The following is a 13,367-nucleotide window of genomic DNA, read 5'->3' as shown; positions in this document are numbered from 1 at the left end:
TCTCGTGTATTGAGTTTGAGAAGTTCTTTGTAGATCTTGGATACCAGTCCTTTATCTGTGGTGTCCTTTGCAAATATATTCTCCCATTCCGTGGGCTGTCTCTTAGTTTTTTTGACTGTTTCCTTGGCTGTGCAGAAGCTCTTTATCCTGATAAAGTCCCATAAGTTCATTTTATCTTTTATTTCTCTTGCCTTTGGAGATGTGTCGTGAAAAAGGTTGCTCTGGCCGATGTCATAGAAGTTGTTGCCTATGTTCTCCTCTAGAATTTTGATGGATTCCTGTCTCACATTGAGGTCTTTCATCCATTTGGAGTTTATTTTTGTGTATGGTGTGAGAGAGTGGTCAAGTTTCATTCTTTTGCATGTAGCTGTCCAATTTTCCCAGCACCATTTATTGAAGAGACTGTCTTTTTTCCACCGGATGTTTTTTCCTGCTTTATCAAAGATTAGTTGCCCAAAGAGCCGAGGGTCCATTTCTGGGTTCTCTATTCTGTTCCATTGGTCGATGTGTCTGTTTTTGTGCCAGTACCATGCTGTCTTTGTGATCACAGCTTTGTAGTACAGCTCGAAATCCGGCATTGTGATGCCCCCAGCTTTGTTTTTCCTTTTCAACAGTTCCTTGGAGATTCGGGGCCTTTTCTGGTTCCATACAAATTTAAGGACTATTTGTTCCAGTTCTTTGAAAAATGTCCTCGGTATTTTGATCGGGATAGCATTGAAAGTGTAGATTGCTCTGGGTAGTATGGACATTTTAACTATGTTAATTCTTCCAATCCATGAGCATGGAATATTTTTCCATCTTTTTATGTCTTCCTCAATATCTTTCAAAAGTGATCTATAGTTTCTAGGATATAGGTCCTTTACGTCTCTGGTTAAGTTAATTCCAAGGTAACGTATGGTTTTTGGTGCTATTGTAAATGGGAATGGATTCCCTAATTTCTCTTTCTTCAGTCTCGTTATTCGTGTATAGAAATGCAACTGATTTCTGGGCATTGATTTTGGATACTTTTTTTTTAACTTTTTTTTTTTTTTTGAGAGAGAGAGAAAGTGGGGAGGGGGAGGGGCAGAGTGAGAAGGAGAGAGAATCTTAGGCAGGCTCCACACCCAGTGCAGAGCCTGCTATGGGGCTTGATCTCATGATCCCGAGATTATGACCTGAGCCGAAACCGAGAGTTGGACACTTAACCGACTGAACCACCCAGGTGCCCCTATATAGAGATATATTTTAATAAGGGCCTTACTGCTCAACTCAGTGGGGTGGGTCATGGGGCAGTCTCAGAACTGGATGGGAAGACTAGGTTGAGCAGGAAGGAGGTGAAGGAATCTTTCCTATTGCTGTTAAAATTACTGCATATGGGTGACCCAGCCATAATAACTAATTAAGCAGCCCTTGTATTTCAGAACCCCCCCCCCCGAAGAAGGACTTATTTCTAAATTAATGGAGCAGGGGAGACCTTTCTGAAATTTTACTTTATAATATGGCAGACTATTTTTTTCTGGAGTGGGGATTGCAGAAGCCCATCTGAGGACCCCTCCTCAGCTACCTTCACTCCCCCCTCAGTGAGAATTCTACTTCAGGTAGCAGTCGTCCAGGGTGACTTCAACTTCGCCTGCCCGGCTCTGCTCAGGAGTCTGTTTTGCCCGTCTCCATGGTCACCAGTGTTTCATCGCCTGAGAAGACACACTCACTGTCTGTCTCTTCTCCTAGTAGAGCCCCCTAGAGCAGGTGTCATGCATTTCAGTTCTCTGTCCTTATGGATTCGATTCAGGAAATACTTAATAAACAATTATTCATGTAAAGAAAAAGAAAAACACTCTTCCCCTGGGAGCCCACAGCTTGGTGGGGGAAGACAGAAACATGGAAACAGTTCTAAAGCAGGGTTTCCTGATCTCGGCTGCACGTTAGGATCTCCTGGGGAACCCTGAAATTTCCCGCTATCCAGGCTGCACTCCAGACCAGTTAAATTAGAATCTCTGGGGGGTAGGACCAGGGCAGGGGTATTTTTCTAAAGCTCCCTGGGAGAGTCCAGTGCATTACTAAGTTAGAGAACCATTGCTGTAAAGCAAAACACACTTGGGAAATGCTGGAGGAAAGTGCTGTGTGAACGAGGATACCACAGCCATTCTGGATATGCTAATATTCTCATCCACCGTCTGACTGCAGTGCAGCCCATGAATGCAAAAAATGTAACCTCTCATTGTCACCTTGGGGAAAAGTTAGGTCAGTTTGATCGTAGGGCATTTAGAAATGATAAACTCTGGGAGGTGTGGTTTGCAGAAAACAATGACTCTAAAGGGAAAAGGGCCCAGAAAAGATCAACCCAGAAAGATGACACCCCCCCCCATCATTCATGTGCTCTCTCTATCCCTTGGAATGTTTTTTTCACTCCCCTGTCCTCCTGAAGAAGTCCTAGTCTCCACGTCCCCAACTCAGACCTCACCTCTTTTGTGAAATCTTTCATTTCCTTCTCCTAACCCATGCAAAACTGGATCCTTGTTTTTCTCTGCCACTTAGCTCCTTGTCTTGTTAACATCAGTTCTAATTATTACAGAATTTAGTTATCATATGGTCGAGCAGCTTGTTTATACATTTTCCCTCTTCTTGGCCTTACTTATCTTTGTTTCCCTAGCACCTAGCGTAGTGTCTTGGTTTATTGAATGAATAAACAGAGCTGCAGCGGTTTTACGTAGTTCGGAACAGCCAAGCCATCTTAGGGGAGACCTGGACTCAGCTCCTCAAGGCCCCCTTGTCCAGTTTCCGAGGAGCGGGATCCTCTGCTTCCCAGTGGTGGGGCTAGAAGAGTGGGCAGACACGGTCACTGGTGACAGGCAGCTGGAGGAAGTGATGGCAGATGGGAGGCCTCACAGTGCTTTAGTTGTGGTGGTGAACTTGAGTTTCATCGGCAGGGTTTTGCTATGAGAGGAAGAGAGAAACAAAAGTAAGTTCAGAGCTTTCAAAATATGTTTATTCACTACAGAATAGTGCCTGTGCCACCAACTCCTGTTTTATTTAGGCCACAGCCATCCCCAGAAAGTTTAGAACAGCTCTTTCTGGCTGGGAAAATTGCTCATCTGTTTTGAACTTTAAATCTTTATTTTATTCTGTTTTATTTTATTTTAAGATTTTGTGTGTAATAATCTCTACACCCAATGTGGGGCTCGAACTCATAACCCTGAGATCAAGTCACACACTCTACTGACTGAGCCAGCCAGGCAGCCCTAAAATTGAAACCTTTAAAAAAATGTTGGGGGGGCATTTTGTAAGTTTAACGCATATGAAGGTGAAGAGATTATTTCAATTTTATAAGTACAAGGGTCATGCATTCCAGATTTTCTAGGACAGTACTAATTTTAGATCTTATGTTCAGTTTTCAGACTGCATATCCTGATTTTTTTATGTGGAAAGTATGGTTGCTATTCTTACAACTATCAACCAGCCAGCCATGCTTAAAGGTCTTCTAGTAGTCAAATGTGTAATTATCTGACATTTCTTTTGAGAAATAAGTAGGGTTGCCTCACGGACAAAAAAAGCCTGAAGATAATATGGGACTGGCATTTACTACATTACTGCCCTGAGCTCCAAATTTTTGTTGAATGTGGTTTCTTGGGGAGGACAGTATATATTAACACTCCTCTCCCTGCCACAAATTACCTCAAAAGTCCTTCAAGGAAAAGCGGCCATTAAGAACTGTTCTTTCATCAGGAACTGTCCTTAGGGCACCTGGCTGGCTCAGTGGGTGGAGCGTGCAACTCTTGATCTCAGGGTTATGAGTTTGAGCTCCACGTTGGGTGTAGAGATTACTTAAAAAAAGGAAATCTTTATTAAAAAAAAAATAAACACCTGTTCTTTAATCCCCCCTCTAAAACTTCAGAAACGTTTCTTCGTGAGGCTGGTCACAGGAGCCCACGGGGGGACGCTGGGCCCTGCTGGAGCCTGCTGCTGGAGTGCCCTCCCCTTGTCCGCAGGCCACACGGAACTGCTTTGGTTATTTTGGATTTAGGTGCTGTGCTTTCTCTTTTCTGCTTCATAGAGTCAGACCAAATGAGACCTTAATAAGCCAACTGCAACCCTAGTCACCCCAGTTTTAACTGAATAGCCCACAGTTATAGAATTGTTTTACCTATTAAAAAGGATAACTTTTGTCCTCACTGAATAGTTCCCCCCAAAATTAAAATAGGGGCTAAACTTTATAATATTCTTCTTTATCTAAGGATCATCAGCTTTTGAAAAGTTGCTGAGTAACAGTTATAGTTGGTTGCTTTTAATCATCCAGAGGCCAATAAGCTTTCCAGTAACCTGGTTACATTCTTCAGAGGACATCTTGTATGTTCTCCTGTTCTCCCGTCAATATGTCCTTTTATGAAACAGTAACAGCAGAAGGGCATCAAGATATGTCATGGATACGTGCAAAGCTATTAGAACATGAAGCACATCATCTTTTGGAAAACAGCCATTTGCAGATGTCAGTACATTAGGCACTTTAGTGGCTCCTCTGAAAGTGTTACATACAGTGGCCCCATGTACTTCCCTAATGCTTCTGTACTGGAAACTGCGTAAGGAAGAACGGGGCCATTTCCACGAGCCAGCCAGGCTGTATGCACAGACTCCTGGGTGCTATTTCCATAGCTGACATCTGTGTGTTTCCGCCTACCCATGTTTTCCACTGACAGCCTCTTTGCTTTAGTGTCGCGACATTTAGGAACTTCTCATCTACTCGCCCCGCATTCCCGTGGCTCTTCATGTAGGGGGTGGCGCCCTCCCCATGAGCCAGACCTGAGCACCCTCACCCTCTGTGGTCCCCAGTGAGTGAAGGCGACACGGGTATGTTCGGGGGTGGGGCTTGGCACGAGTTCTACCTCACTTGACGCAGGGTCAAGAGAGGGGGAGGCCAGGGAGAGCCTGAGCCGGGATCAGCTAAAACAGCTATTGAAACGAAAGAGACATGGAGCCAGAGCTGTTTCTGGATAGTAGGCCAGTTTTCCTGCCAAGGCACACGTCCTCCTCTCTGGCAAAGGACAACCCATCTAAGTGTCAGATGAGATCGTTAGCCTTAGGAGTCTCTCTGTATGACACCGTTTTAACAGGAGGCCTCCTTCTTCTTTTCTTATCCAGAACTGAGAGGAAACAAGTGAGTATGGTTTTTGCTCACAGAATGGATAACAGCAAGCCGCCCTTGGTTATTCCCACACTGCTGGTGCCCCTCCAAAACCACAGCTGCACAGAAACAGCCTCACCCCTGCCAACCCATGACCTGACGAAATTCCATGAGGAGCACGGCTGGATGAGCAATGGAACAGACCTGCAGCCTGGGCTGAAACCCGGGGAGGTGGCCACAGCCAGCATTTTCTTTGGGACCCTGTGGTTGTTTTCTATCTTTGGCAATTCCCTGGTTTGTTTGGTCATCCACAGAAGTAGGAGGACTCAATCCACCACCAACTACTTTGTGGTCTCCATGGCATGCGCGGATCTTCTCATCAGCGTGGCCAGCACGCCTTTCGTCCTGCTTCAGTTCGCCACTGGCAGGTGGACGCTCGGCAGCGTGATGTGCAAGGTCGTGCGGTATTTCCAGTATCTCACCCCAGGCGTCCAGATCTACGTTCTCCTCTCCATCTGCATAGACCGGTTCTACACCATTGTCTATCCCCTGAGCTTCAAGGTGTCCAGAGAAAAAGCCAAAAAAATGATCGCGGCATCGTGGATCTTCGATGCCACCTTTGTGACCCCCGTGTTCTTTTTCTTTGGCTCCAACTGGGACAATCACTGCAACTATTTTTTCCCTTCCTCTTGGGAAGGAACTGCCTATACCATCATCCATTTCTTGGTGAGCTTTGTGATTCCGTCAGTCCTCATCATCTTGTTTTACCAGAAGGTCGTGAAATATATTTGGAGAATAGGCACTGATGGCCGAACAGTGAGGAGGACCATGAACATTGTCCCAAGGACAAAAGTGAAAACGATCAAGATGTTCCTCATTTTAAATCTGTTGTTTTTGCTCTCCTGGCTGCCTTTCCACGTAGCTCAACTATGGCACCCCCACGAACGAGACTCTAAGAAAAGTTCCCTTGTTTTCACAGCTATCACGTGGATATCCTTTAGTTCTTCGGCCTCTAAACCTACGCTGTATTCCATCTATAATGCCAATTTTAGGAGAGGAATGAAAGAGACTTTTTGCATGTCCTCGATGAAATGTTACCGAAGCAATGCCTATACTATCACAACCAGTTCAAGGATGGCCAAAAAAAACTACGTTGGCATTTCAGAAATTCCTCCCACGGCCAAAACTATAACCAAAGACTCGATCTATGATTCATTTGACAGAGAAGCCAAGGAAAAAAAGCTTGCTTGGCCCATTAATTCAAATCCACCAAATACTTTTGTGTAATTTCACAGAATTCTTTCAATTATTGTTATGTGCCAGAGATTAAAAAGCTTTAACTCTAAAAACAGCAGCTTTTTATGTTTTTTTTAAATCAACTTCTTGAGGGAATGTTTTGTTTTGTAAAATGCATTTAATTATTGATTATAATTTCTGTGGTTTTATTTTGGTTGCTTTTCGTTTTAGAGGGAGCTTTCACCTTGAGCTATGGTCAGTAGTCCTTTTAGTATATTAGTTACACACATAAAAAAGAGAATGCTTTCCTACTTTTTACTTATGCTTATTAGGTCCAAAAAGCATAAACCATACACACAGTCTTTGATTCATGACTCCACTTAGTTTTATTCTGTCTGCTTTTTCTCCTCCCTACTGAAATTTTGTAACCGTGGGCTTCTGCTCCAAATGAAATCTGTGTCACACATTTCGGAGACTTGTATTACTCCGACTAAGTAACACTGAGGGAGTGTTAGTATCGTAATATATTTTTACATCGCCTTCTTCTGAGTAACCACTGTCCAGATCTCCTGTGGAATGCACTCCATAGGATGGAATATACTGGAACTTGCTAGGAAACCTTCTGTGATTGAATTTTAATCAGGATTCTTAGGGAAAGAAAATTGATAATCAAGTTGCCTCATTTCCCCCTCTTTCTCTTTTCCATTCTCCCTTAACCTAAGCAACTGATGATGCCCTGAAAATTCTGAAGTCATGATGTTTTTCTCACATCTGTGTCCCATCTAGGTTGCGTCTGGAGCATTTACTTCCCTTCTTTGAGTTAAACTCAAGCCAATGAGTAGGTGTCCTTGCTAGGTAACCCCAGAAAATGCCAGCGGGAGAAACGACAGGTGGCATTTCTCTGGGCTCTGCAATTCGGGCAGAGGTCTTTGCTGCCCGGCCCTACCCTACACACGAAGACGGGAAGCACAAGGAGCACCTTCTTCATTCTCCTAGAAACTCAGACGTGAGGTCATTTCCCCAGCCAGCACCTTTCTCCCCTCATCTCTTTCTAGGAAACATCATCACACCTTTGCCAAGCCAGACTCTTCTTTGCCTGTGATATCTCGAGGTTTTCTCTGCTTGTCAGGTGTCAGTTATTTCAAATCTAAGGCCAGCACATTTTAAAAACATTCTTATTTAAACAATAAAAAGCTTACAGACACGGCCCATATGCATTTTCACATCCCAGTTAAGAGCTGCAAACAATAATTCCAGTTGTTTAGTGATTTTACAAACACTATCTCATTTTATCCTCTCAAAAGAGTTCTGCTATGTACTTGTCATCTTTGCTCCACCTGGGATGCCATGGTATGTGACTTGCCCACATTGGAGTGTGACAGGGCTGGTAGTCACACTCGGGTCCTTTAACTGCAAATATGTCACTCTTCCCTTGACATTACAGAAGTCTCTCTAAGGAACACATGAGTGGCCAAACCCAGCCAGGCCTCATTGGGCCTCCTGGCTGCCGCCTTGGTGGAAATCTAAGGAAGGTCTAAGAAAATCTGGCCATTCTTAAAAGGAGAGTCGGGTGAAACTTGATGAGCTGGCCCTCACCTTCTCTTTGGCCGTGGCTCGGTTCTTGGAGTTGTGGTGCTGAGTGTCAGAGATACAATCGCAGAGAAATGAGACAAGACTAGGTTTGATATTCAGGGCCGGGAACAACCAACATGAAACATCTCGTCTACAAAACATCTACAGAGACGATGTTTTTAAGTGAGGTGCTTCCTTCAATCAACAGATTCAAGAGATAAAAAGAACATCTCATGTTTTTCTTCCTTTTCTTCTTCCTCCTCATCTTCTTACTTATCCCATCAGCAGATGGCACTCTAAAATGACAAAATGAGCTAGACAGTTCTTTCATTGGCTCTTGAATTCTGAGGTTCAGACCTGTTAAAAAATAGAGAAGACCTTTGTATTTTTGTCCATTTTTTGTGCAAACTTTTATTTTGGTCCCTTTAAATGGCATATTTTTGAAGTTAGATTGTAAAAAGTTAAATTTAATTCATCTCAATTTTATCAATATATATTTTTAGGTCTCAGTTTAAACTAAAAAATGAGTACTAAGCTCCATTCTGTCTTTAATGTTCTGTGAGTTTACCCCAGTAGGTGGAAATTCAGTGAGACAATCTCATACGAACTCTTGTTATAGAAAGTAGTTTTTTTTTAAAAAAAAAGAGTCCCCAAATAATGACAAAAGTGTGAACCAAATCATAGGCTCATGACCTACGATAATTCAGCTGTATGCTCTTAGCATGTTGATAATTCACTGTATTTTGGTTCAGGCTTGTTTAATATTCAGGATTCCTGTTGTCTCACTTGATCCTGAAATCAGAGGACACTGGATATAATGCACAGATTATGAAGATTTGCGTAAGTCCCAGCAGGACAAGCACAACATTCACCATAACTCACATCTACCTGGCAAGAATCAGAAATTCACAGGGAGGCAGGTTGTTGGAGAGGGTGAAGAATGACCCCAGTCTCCATACCGGGTCCATGATGAGGTGCACCATGAATCTGGATTCATGTGGCCTCCAAACAGGAGTTGAAGAAAGGTGGGCAGGGTGCGGAGTAGAGCCAATCCTCATACCTGGCTCCCAGAGACTGTCAGAGGAAGGGACAGGGGTGCATCCTTTGGGTGGAATGCAAATTTCTCCTTCTCTTCTACTCTTCAGTGGAAGCATGAGTCCAGAGTTCACAAGCACATCTTGCTCAGATGCCCTTCCCTGTTGACCTTACATCACAGGTTTTTACCCAAGATGCCTGAAGCTGCTGCCCTGGGTCAGAATTCCTTGCTCAGGAAGGACAGTTTTACCCAGGGGGACTCCATCAAACATGTGGGAGCAGAGTCATTTGCCAGAAAAGGTGGGCGGTTTTGCCTCTGTTGGTGGGCATGGTCTTTCCCTTTCTCCCTCCCGCCCCGCCAGCCTTGCTGCCACCAGCTCAAACTCATGGGTGAAGCTGCAAACCAAGGTCAGCTGGAGCTCCTTGCCCAGGATCAGCTGCAAGGATAAGCGCCTCTGGGGAAGAACTGTGTGTAAAAGCAGCAAGGAATTGGAGCTTTGGGGTTAGAAGGGACATTGAGAGACCTCACCCACGCCCCTCGTTGTTTAGGGGAAGAAGTTACAACCAAGAGAGGTCAGAGTAGGGGCAAACTAAAATGCCTTCTACCAACCCGTCCAACATTCTTTTAACTTCACCATCCTGCTTGCTGTGGCATGATTCACTTATTGAAGGAAAAAAAACCCTCACCGTGTGCGGAACAGTACGGGGAGAATAAACAATTCACCCCGGTTCAGCTAAAGGGCTAATTCATCTGGAGCAGAAACAACCTGAGTGCTCTAATTAGAGAACCGACTCTGTAGAACCGTTTTTTGCAGAGTGACCGCTTGGTGGCACTGTGGCTCGTCGGCAGAGCCCTCCGCCACTTCGCTGCCTGTCACACAGGCCGGTTGGGGCCCTCCTGGTCTTCTAGCAACAAGACAGGGGACATTGCTGAGCACAGGAGCAGCTGTAGATGAGCTAATCAATCAGTGTGTTCAAAAGACGGAGCATCCAAACACTGGAGGAAATCCCAAAATAATTAATGCTCTTTACGGACATGAAATCACCAATCAAAATAGTATTTTAAATCCATTTTACAAATGGTATCATTTTCGGAAAACGCCATCAGACACCAAAGTGGCGGTCATGCCGCCCACACTTACCCAGGCCTCTTTCTCCCTTTTCTGCTCCCTGTACCATTCCACTCAGAGAATTCATAGCCCTTTTCACAGCAGTGCAATCCAGGCTTGCCCTAAGAATAACTGTTCCTATGCTCCTGGTAAGTAGGCAGTTACATTTACTTTAGGTTACATTTATTTTAGGCCCTTCTCATTCCCCTCAGACCATCTTTAATTTTTTGGTCCCACTACTGTCTGGACCATTCTGAACTTTCTGCTTGGCTGAACACTTGTGTTCAAAAGTTCTATATTCTTTTCCAGAAGAAGCCTCTTTCAAAGATTGCTTTTAAAAACTTCCCATTAACCCTGAGTTATACAGTTAGGGGCTCTACAATTAGGATTCACCTAGAATTTGAGAAATGGGCGATTTTAATTCTGCAGGAAAAGACTGCCAGCAAGCTCTGGGCCCTACAGGGATGGGTGCATGTGTATCTGGCGTCAGGATTATGATGTAGGTCTAGAAGCTTGAGAACATCATCTGGTTTTCAGCAGGCAGACAGTCAATAGAGTAGTTCTGGCTATTTGCTCACAACAGCTAGATATAGATTGAAACTCCTCTGGGGGAATTTTGAATGAATCCTCTCTATTCTGCTTCCCTGCTGTGTCTTCCAAAGACTAGTCTCTTTGAGAAGACTGGATTCTGCTGGTAGGCTGCTGAGTGTGCTAAGGTGAGGACATGGCAAAGAGAGCTGGGCAGCAGAGAAGTCAATGTGAGAAGGTGTGTGGGAGAGAGGCGAGCAGCACCGTAGCTGAGAAGAACAGATGTATATTCTGTCTGTCTGTCTAGATTCGTTTACACTTTTGGCTCTCTGATTCTCCAGGCAGATGCATTCTACTTGAATGACTCTTTAAACATTAGTGAAAATTATGGGGCGTCTGGGTGGCTCAGTTGGTTAAGCATCCAACTCTTGATTTCGGCTCAGGTCATGATCTCAGGGTCCCGGGATGGAGCTCCGTGTGGGTTCCACACTCAGCAGGGAGTCTGCTTGAGATTCTCTCTCTCCCTCTGCCTCTACCCCCTCCCCACCCCCCTTCCCTCTCTCTCTCTTTCTAAAATAAAATAATCTTTAAAAAATAAACATTAGTGAAAATTAGGCACAACCTTCCAGTGATATATCCAGCCAGCAAAGTTTTCCTTAGTCACAAATAGTATGATGGTCGCTTTCAAAGTTTCCGAAGTCAACTTCTGTGTCGAAGTTCAGGTTCTGCTTACCATCTGTTTAAACCAGCAAATTAGTGTCAAACCACAACTTCTCCATTTTTAAGATGGGGAACATGGCAGTGCCCACCTGTGTGAGGGCTCTCTAGAACCCTAATAGCAGAACCAGTAGGACGTAGTTAGATGACAGTTTTTGGAGGAAGTGGCTCAGGCCATCGAGGGGACTGACAAACTTGAAATGTGTAGGGCAGGCAGGCAGGCTGGTCACTCAGGTACGTGGTTGGTATTGCCGTTTATGAAATCTATAGGACGGGCCAGCAGCAGGATTTGAAGCTGTAGTCTTGAGGCAGAATTTCTTCTTCTCTGGGAAACTCATTTTTGTTCTTAACACATTTAACTGATTGGGTAAGGCCCACCCATGCTATCGAGAATAATCTTTATTTAAAGTCAACTGATTGTAGATGTTAATCACATCGACAAAGTACCTTCACAACAACATCGAGATTAGTGTTTGATAACTAGGTACTACAGCTAGCTAAATTGATGTGTAAGACTAACCATCACGCCACCTTATAGAATTGTTGTAGTCATAAAATGAGCCCAAATCCATATAAATCATTCAGTGCATTGCTGAACTCATAAGAAGCCCTTAATAAAGGTTTTTATGGTTATTTTACTTTAGTCATAGCCAACCCAATGAATTTTTCTGTCTTTAAAGATACTAGGCACCTATTGCCCTGTATTAACATTGGTAGAAACAGGTTTTTAATGCTACTCTCAAATTGTGGCATTTTCTCCTTTAGCTTTTTTTTTTTTTTTTTTTTTTAAGTTCTGCTTAGATTTTACAGATTCAAAGCAGAAGGAACAATTGGAAGCAGGAACTTGAATGGAAGGGACATTCCATGGTGGTATAGCTATTTCTCTACTCACCCCAAGGGAAATTATTCCCCCTTCAAATATTTCTTAAGAAGGGATAGTCTAAAAACAGGGTACACAAAAAACTTGAGAATGTAGACTTTTATCATCACTTTTCTGTTGGGGTTTCCACTTACATGGAAGAGAAAACTGATGGGGGAGAATCAGTTTGACTGTTAACTGTTCATTCTAGCAGAATATGAAAAACCAATGAAATGGGACTTACTTCATTGTAGGCCATGGTTAATCAGAGGCAGCTATGTAGCTAAAACATGTAACAACTGTCTATTTTCAGTTAAACCATAAATGAATTATACTATAACTAGAAGCAAATATCAGTGAAATCAAGTGAAACCAAAGTGAGGGTATTAAAAAAAAAAAGCTACTTGGTAATTGGAGTTGAAGGGGAAAGCACAATGAAAAACCAAAGACTCACACTTAAGCACACAAATAATGTAAGGAACATTTAAGTTTATTTTGAAGAAAAGTTTAAACTAACAGAATGGTTTATGACTTTTTAATTTTTTTTTTTTAAGAAAAGACTTACGAGTTTGCTGTTTGGGATGATTTATGAGAGGGTAAGCCGAGGGCGAAAGCCAGCCAGCCTACTGAGGACGGTAGAGCAGAAGGAAGGAAATAATCTGTCTTTAATGACTTAACGTGTCCTTAATGACATTGTCAAGCCGCCGTAGCTTTCACTCTCATGATTGTTTATAACAATTTCAGTTGGGTATTTACTCTCACCTGAAAGACTCCTAACAGATTTCCTATTCCCGCTCTATATAGATTATCCAGTGGTGTGAAGGTGGCTCATACGTGTTGCAAGAAAATTTTTAAATTTTCAAAAATGTTGTCTGCTGGTTGATAACACAGCATGAAATCAACCAGTGTAAGAATTTTTCCACCTCAGAAATTGGTAAATACTACAAATCAGAGCTTCCCCAGCCAAGAGTCATTCATTCAACATCTACCAGCACACAACAGGCTACTTCTTTTTGCTCAACAACAATGTTCCTAAAAAGCCATCTGACTCAAAATGCCATTGGTACCTATTACACTTGTAGAGATACTCGATTTTCACTTTATCTGACAACAAACGAATGAGCACATTTTAACTTGATGTTGTCCTGTCACTCCCCAGATACAGAATGATGTGGTTCATGATCTGTAAAACATCTAATTTCACTCAAGGCGGGAT

At 43.2% G+C, this 13,367-nt stretch overlaps 1 protein-coding gene across 3 annotated transcripts in view; it reads left to right on the top strand.

The window, feature by feature from the left end:
* Positions 1-6,444, top strand: part of GPR19 (G protein-coupled receptor 19) — a 36,458-nt gene extending 30,014 nt beyond the window's left edge. For 2 of the 3 annotated variants that reach the window (XM_019798308.2, XM_011223369.3), the window contains one exon: positions 5,113-6,444. In XM_019798308.2, coding sequence (XP_019653867.1) covers positions 5,135-6,382 — 1,248 coding nt within the window. In that variant the 5' untranslated portion in view covers positions 5,113-5,134 and the 3' untranslated portion in view covers positions 6,383-6,444. Of the gene's footprint in view, positions 1-3,906; positions 4,001-5,112 lie in introns of those variants that run through there. The other variant, XM_019798309.2, reaches the window with a different exon arrangement.
* The last annotated feature ends 6,923 nt before the right edge of the window (positions 6,445-13,367 follow it).

This window comes from Ailuropoda melanoleuca, chromosome 16 (assembly GCF_002007445.2).
Source record: "Ailuropoda melanoleuca isolate Jingjing chromosome 16, ASM200744v2, whole genome shotgun sequence".
Taxonomy (NCBI): Eukaryota; Metazoa; Chordata; class Mammalia; order Carnivora; family Ursidae; genus Ailuropoda; species Ailuropoda melanoleuca.
The sequence above is the reverse complement of the archived record's forward strand: the minus strand, read 5'-3'. Positions and strand labels throughout refer to the sequence as shown.